Source organism: Neomonachus schauinslandi, chromosome 5 (genome assembly GCF_002201575.2).
Source record: "Neomonachus schauinslandi chromosome 5, ASM220157v2, whole genome shotgun sequence".
NCBI classification, from domain to species: Eukaryota; Metazoa; Chordata; class Mammalia; order Carnivora; family Phocidae; genus Neomonachus; species Neomonachus schauinslandi.
The window spans coordinates 146,136,922-146,142,322 of NC_058407.1; the positions used below are offsets into that span (position 1 = coordinate 146,136,922).

Below are 5,401 nucleotides of genomic sequence, written 5' to 3' on the forward strand. Positions count from 1 at the left end.
CCCTTCATTTTTCCCTTCCTACTATCTTTTTCTTTTTTTTTTTTTTTAACATATAATGTATTATTTGTTTCAGAGGTACAGGTCTGTGATTCATCAGTCTTACACAATTCACAGCGTTCACCATAGCACATACCCTCCCCAGTGTCCATCACCCAGCTCCTCCCATCCCTCCCACCCCCCACCACTCCAGCAACCCTAAATTTGTTTCCTGAGATTAAGAGTCTCTTATGGTTTGTCTCCCTCTCTGGTTTCATCTTGTTTCATTTTTTCCTCCCTTCCCCTATGATCCTTTGTCTTGTTTCTCAAATTCCTCATATCAGTGAGTTCATATGATACTTGTCTTTCTCTGATTGACTTATGAAAGGGGCAGTTTTACCAGCTGTCCCTGTCCTCATCCCAGTGACTTATGAAAGGGGCAGTTTTACCAGCTGTCCCTGTCCTCATCCCAGCCTTCTCCCTTGACTCGATTCTTCATCACTCCCAAAATACATGGGCTCATCAAGCTACTATTCCTTCCAGTATTGACTAGTATTGATTAACCTCAGAGTAATCCTACTATGCAAGGCGATGTAAAGATGAATACTCACATTCTCCAGGTGACTTGCATGCACATCAAATTTTGAGATGCGTTGAAACAAGTTCTTTCCCTCCCTCCTTCATTTATGTATTCTCTTCTAATTCGCTTCACCCATTCATTCATGGGGTTGGGAACGTTTATTTACTTGACGTACGCATGCGCACTCCCGAAGGCTGGAGGAGGCCGCTGGACCGGGAAGCCCCGCCTCCTGACGCCGACCATTGCTCCGTTTCACCAGGGCGCCTCTGATTGGTGGCCACGGTCCGGGCCCCGCTGCCTATCAAAGTTGGCGGGAAAGCGGAAGCGGGGCAGCATGGCGGCCGCGGCTGCAGGAGCTGGGGACTCGGCTCCCGGCGGCGGCCCAGCGGCCGTGCGGCTACCGCGGTCGCCGCCGTTCAAGGTCCTGGCGGAGCAGCTGCGGCGCGACGCGGAGGGCGACCCGGGTGCGTGGCGGCTGTCGCGGGCGGCGGCGGGCCGCCGGCCCCTGGAGTTGGTGACCGTGTGGATGCAGGGCACGGTGGTGGCGGCGGGCGGCGACCAGGCGCGGCTGCGGGACCCGAGCGGGGCCTTCTCAGTGCGCGGCCTGGAGCGAGTGCCGCGCGGGCGGCCCTGCCTAGTCCCAGGTAACGGCCGGACTCGGACGCGGAGCTGACCCTGGTTGTGGGCGGTCGGAGGGCGGGGCTGGCCGGTCCCTGGCCGGTCCCCCGCCACGGTACCCTTTCTTTCTGTTCCCCGCCCGCGGCCAGGCCCAAGTCCCTTTCCCACGGATGATTTTTTCCTCTCCCCCATCAAGTTTTGAAAAACGCTGTTACCAGGAAGCCTCTGTTCATCCCTAACGTTTAGACTCGAGTGTGCCTTCCTCCTGGAAGCCCTCCCTGACTTCTAGGAATAGAAAGCTCTCCAGTACCTCTCCTTCTTGGAACTGCCTTAGGCTGTAGTTCTCAAATGTTTGCCTCTTAAATCAGCGGGTTCTCAGACTTACCCCGAGGGCTTGTTACGTCGCAGAGATCTGGCCGCCACCCTCAGAGTTTCTGTAGGTCTGGGTGAGGCTGAGAATTTGCATTCTAACCAGTTCCCTGGTGTTGCTGATGCGGATGGCCTGGCTGTGGGGCCACACTTTGAGAAACACTGGGCTAGCCCACTGGAGGACCAGGACTGTCTTTATGACCTCTGTATCTTCAGCATTATGTTGAATTCCTGGCTCTGTTCTTTTCCAGCTGAACCGCTGGAGCACTTTTCTTAACCTTTCTGGATCTGTCCTGCCTGGGTCAAAAAGGGGCCTGTTGTGCAGATTCAGTTAAAAGAAAAATGGCCTCAACACAGTGCCGGGCTCACACTGAGGGTGCAAGACTTCATGACTGTCATTCCTGTGCTCCTGTTCCCCACCCCTTGCGCCATCCTTCAGCCTCCTCTCTCTGTCCTCTCCGCTGTTGCATTATTGAAGCACAGGATCAGCAAACCACAGGCTGCTGCCTCTTCAAATGGCCACGAGCCATTTTTTTTTTTTTTACATTTTCAAATGGGTCAAAAAATCAGAGGACGATTTCATGACGTATGAACAGCCTAAGAAATTCAAGTACCTGGAGGCCGGAGCTACATTTGGGAAAAATTACGGCACCAGCAGGGTGGGGATGGTTGTGAAGAGGAAGCAGCTGGAGGCAGACCGACTGGAAGCGGTTGGTCTGGTCCAGGCCAGCGGATGAAGGCCTGGTGGAAAGGAGGGGGTGTGGTGGAGGAGTGGGGAGAGAGTGGGGAGACACTGCTGGGGGCAGAGAGGGTGTGGGTAGAATGAACCCTGGTTAATAGGGCTAATTGCCAGAGGAGCGAGCTCATGCCAGTGAGCTAGCCCATCCCCTTAGCTGTGTGTGCCTTCATGTAGATTTCCTGTTACCCTCCCCTGGCTGGGATTTCCTTGGGCTTGGTCGTCCTTCCTTGGGTCCTCAGTCATTCTTTTCCTGGGGGTTCTGTCTCTACCAGCATTTGAGAGTCTTTTGGGAGGTATTGGCAAAGTGTAGTTTGAGAACTAGCTGCTGTCACTGAGGAGCCCCATGTTACTTGATCAAGTAAAATCTGGAGGTGGGTTCAGAGGAACCTAATTACATGGTGCATCGTGCAAGGGGTAGCAATCCAGAGAGGCAGGTGTCAGCTTGCCAGGGTTCCTTCAGCCAGAGCCCGGGGGGCCTGCAAGCAAACTCAGCCCTGCTGTTAAAAGCAGTGTGATTAAAGCAGCCTCGGAGGGGCATGCAGTGGGAGCTGGCAGAGTGCCTGCCCTTCCTGCTGTGTTTGGGGTTTTTTACACAGTTGAGTTTTGTGTGGTTAAGACTGGCCAAGTTTTGCTTTCAAGGAGAGCCACTTCCCCAAGGGAATGGGAAGAGAGTCGTGGTTAATATGTCATGAGATCATCCCAATGGCAGCCCGCTCTGTTGTTGATTTGCTAGCATGTGCCCAGCTGGTGGCAGGGATTGGTGCTGGGCAGTTGGAAAAACGGGGTGGCATGGCAGGGTGCTGTGGCGTGCCCAGCTCCTCTGGGCATCAAGGGAAAGTTGGATTTGCTTTGGGGCCATCAGGGGATATCTTTGCAGAAAGAGGACTGGTCCTGTGCACAGAGATCAGCCACATACTCTGAAGCACTGGGCAAGAAACACAGATAAGAGAAAAGCTTAGGGGTTTTGCCCCTGCCTTAGAACAGTCTAATTATAACTCCTAACTCGGATGTGAGTCTCTTCCATTCCTTAGGCGTGATTGTTTTGTGCATGATGGTAGCTTGCTGCAATTTTGTTTTATGATTTTTAAACCAGAAGCCCAAGTTAAATGTTGATATCTACTCTCTGCATTTTTTTTTTTGTCTCTAATTTGCTTCTCTGATAAAGTTAAGCTCTGAAGAATGGGGTATCTATTTCGTTTTTGTATCAATGTGAACATCACCAAGGGCTTCTCTTCTTGTAGGAAAGTACGTGATGGTAATGGGAGTGGTGCAGACGTGTAGCCCCGAGCCGTGCCTTCAGGCTGTGAAGATGACAGACCTCTCCGATAACCCCATCCACGAAAGCATGTGGGAGCTAGAAGTGGAAGATTTACACAGGAATATTCCTTAGATGACATTGGAACCCTTGCTAATAACAACCGAAGTCCTAAAAAAATAAAAAAATAAACAACCGAAATCATGAAACAATTTAGGTTCTTATACCATGTAGATTTCACAGATAGCATTCCATGTACATTTCTCATAAGTTTCTCCAAGAGTTTTGCTTTGGTTGACCAAGGAGTCCAGAGGTAGGATTTCTAAGCACTGGGACACTTCACTTAACTCAGCCCTCGATGCCCCTTGCTTTGATGACTATTTGCAGATGAAAAGCAGATGTGTGCTCCGTTGTTTTTTTTTTTTTTCCCTTCCTTTTGGTTTATGTGTGTTAATTGCTCTTTAAAGCACGCAGAAATCTCATGTTGCATTTTCCAGGTTTTATAAGTGATGGTACTTTTTCCGTTGCCGCTGGGACCCTGTTTTTATGATGTCAAGGTTGAATCTCGCTCATTGCCCATGGTGATTAAACTGTGGTTGTGGGCCGGGAAGCAGACCACGTGAAATGGGAATGACATCATGGCCCGCCTCTTCTCCCATCAACGACTTCCATGTCTAGCTTGCAAGTCAAAACAGTATTTTCCTGCTGTGGGCACCAGCAGCCTCTCAAAGACAGCTCTCTCTGCTCTTGGGGCCTCCGAGCAGTTAAGGTACATTTCCTGGAGATACCGAGGGTTAACACCTGCCATTCTTCCTCACTTGGAGTTGTTGAAACACTTAGAAAATTTCTTGTTGAAACTAAAATCAAGACTGAGAATGACTTTTAGGGATTAACTAAACGTCTGCCTCGTAACTTCTGGTGAGATGCTGCAAGGGAGCAACGTCCTGGTGTAGAGGGTTTTTTTGTTTTCTTTTTTTTCCTCCCAGTGTTATTGAAATATAATTGACATACAGCACTGTATAAGGGGTGCAGCATAAGCATCTTAGAGTTCTGACATTTTCTGGGTGGAAGGACTTTTTGTTGTAATTATATTCACTGCTCTCTTACCCATACCTTATTTTTCCCAAGATTGTAAATATTATATTCCTACATTCCTGTAGAGTTTTGTTGGATTATTGATCTTCTACCACTAATAAATTATTTTATATGCTGTATCTTTTTAAGATTTATTTATTTATTTATTTGAGAGAGAGAGAATGAGCAGGGGGAGGGGCAGAGGTAGAAGGAGAAGCGGGCTCCCTACTCGGGACTCGATCCCAGGACCCTGGGATCATGATCTGAGCCGAAGGCAGACGCTTAACCGACTGAGCCACCCAGGTTCCCCCTTTTTAAAAAATAGACTATTTGGGGGATACCTGACTGGCTCAGTCAGTAGAGCATGGGACTCTTAATGTCGGGATCATGAGTTCGAGCCCCACGTTGGGCGAGGAGCCTACTTTTAAAAAAATAGACTATTTTTTAGAGTAGCTTTAGGTTTATAGAAAAAAGCAGAAAGTCCAGAGTTCCCATATACCCCATCCCTCAGGTTCTTCTATTGTTAATACCTTGCATTGGGGTGGTACGTTTGTTATAATTGAGGAGCCACATTGATAAAACATCACTAGCTAAAGTCCACAGTTTTCATTAGGGTTCTTGCTTTGTGATCCATAGTTCTACAAGTTTCTCAAAGACATAATATCATGTATCTACCATGATAGTGTTGTACAGAATTGTATCACCATCCTGAAAATCCTGTGTTCCACCTGTTGACCCCTCCCTCTCCCTCAACCCCTGGCAACCGCTTATCTTTCTGTTGTCTCCATAG

General features: G+C 49.0%; 1 protein-coding gene across 1 annotated transcript; it reads left to right on the plus strand.

Moving 5' to 3' along the window:
* The first annotated feature begins 880 nt into the window (after positions 1-880).
* Positions 881-3,952, plus strand: RMI2 (RecQ mediated genome instability 2). Its single transcript, XM_021698276.1, has 2 exons — positions 881-1,200; positions 3,524-3,952. The coding sequence occupies exons 1-2, from the start codon at positions 891-893 to the stop codon at positions 3,670-3,672; spliced, it is 459 nt and encodes a 152-aa protein (XP_021553951.1). The 5' UTR covers positions 881-890; the 3' UTR covers positions 3,673-3,952.
* Positions 3,953-5,401: the final 1,449 nt, after the last annotated feature.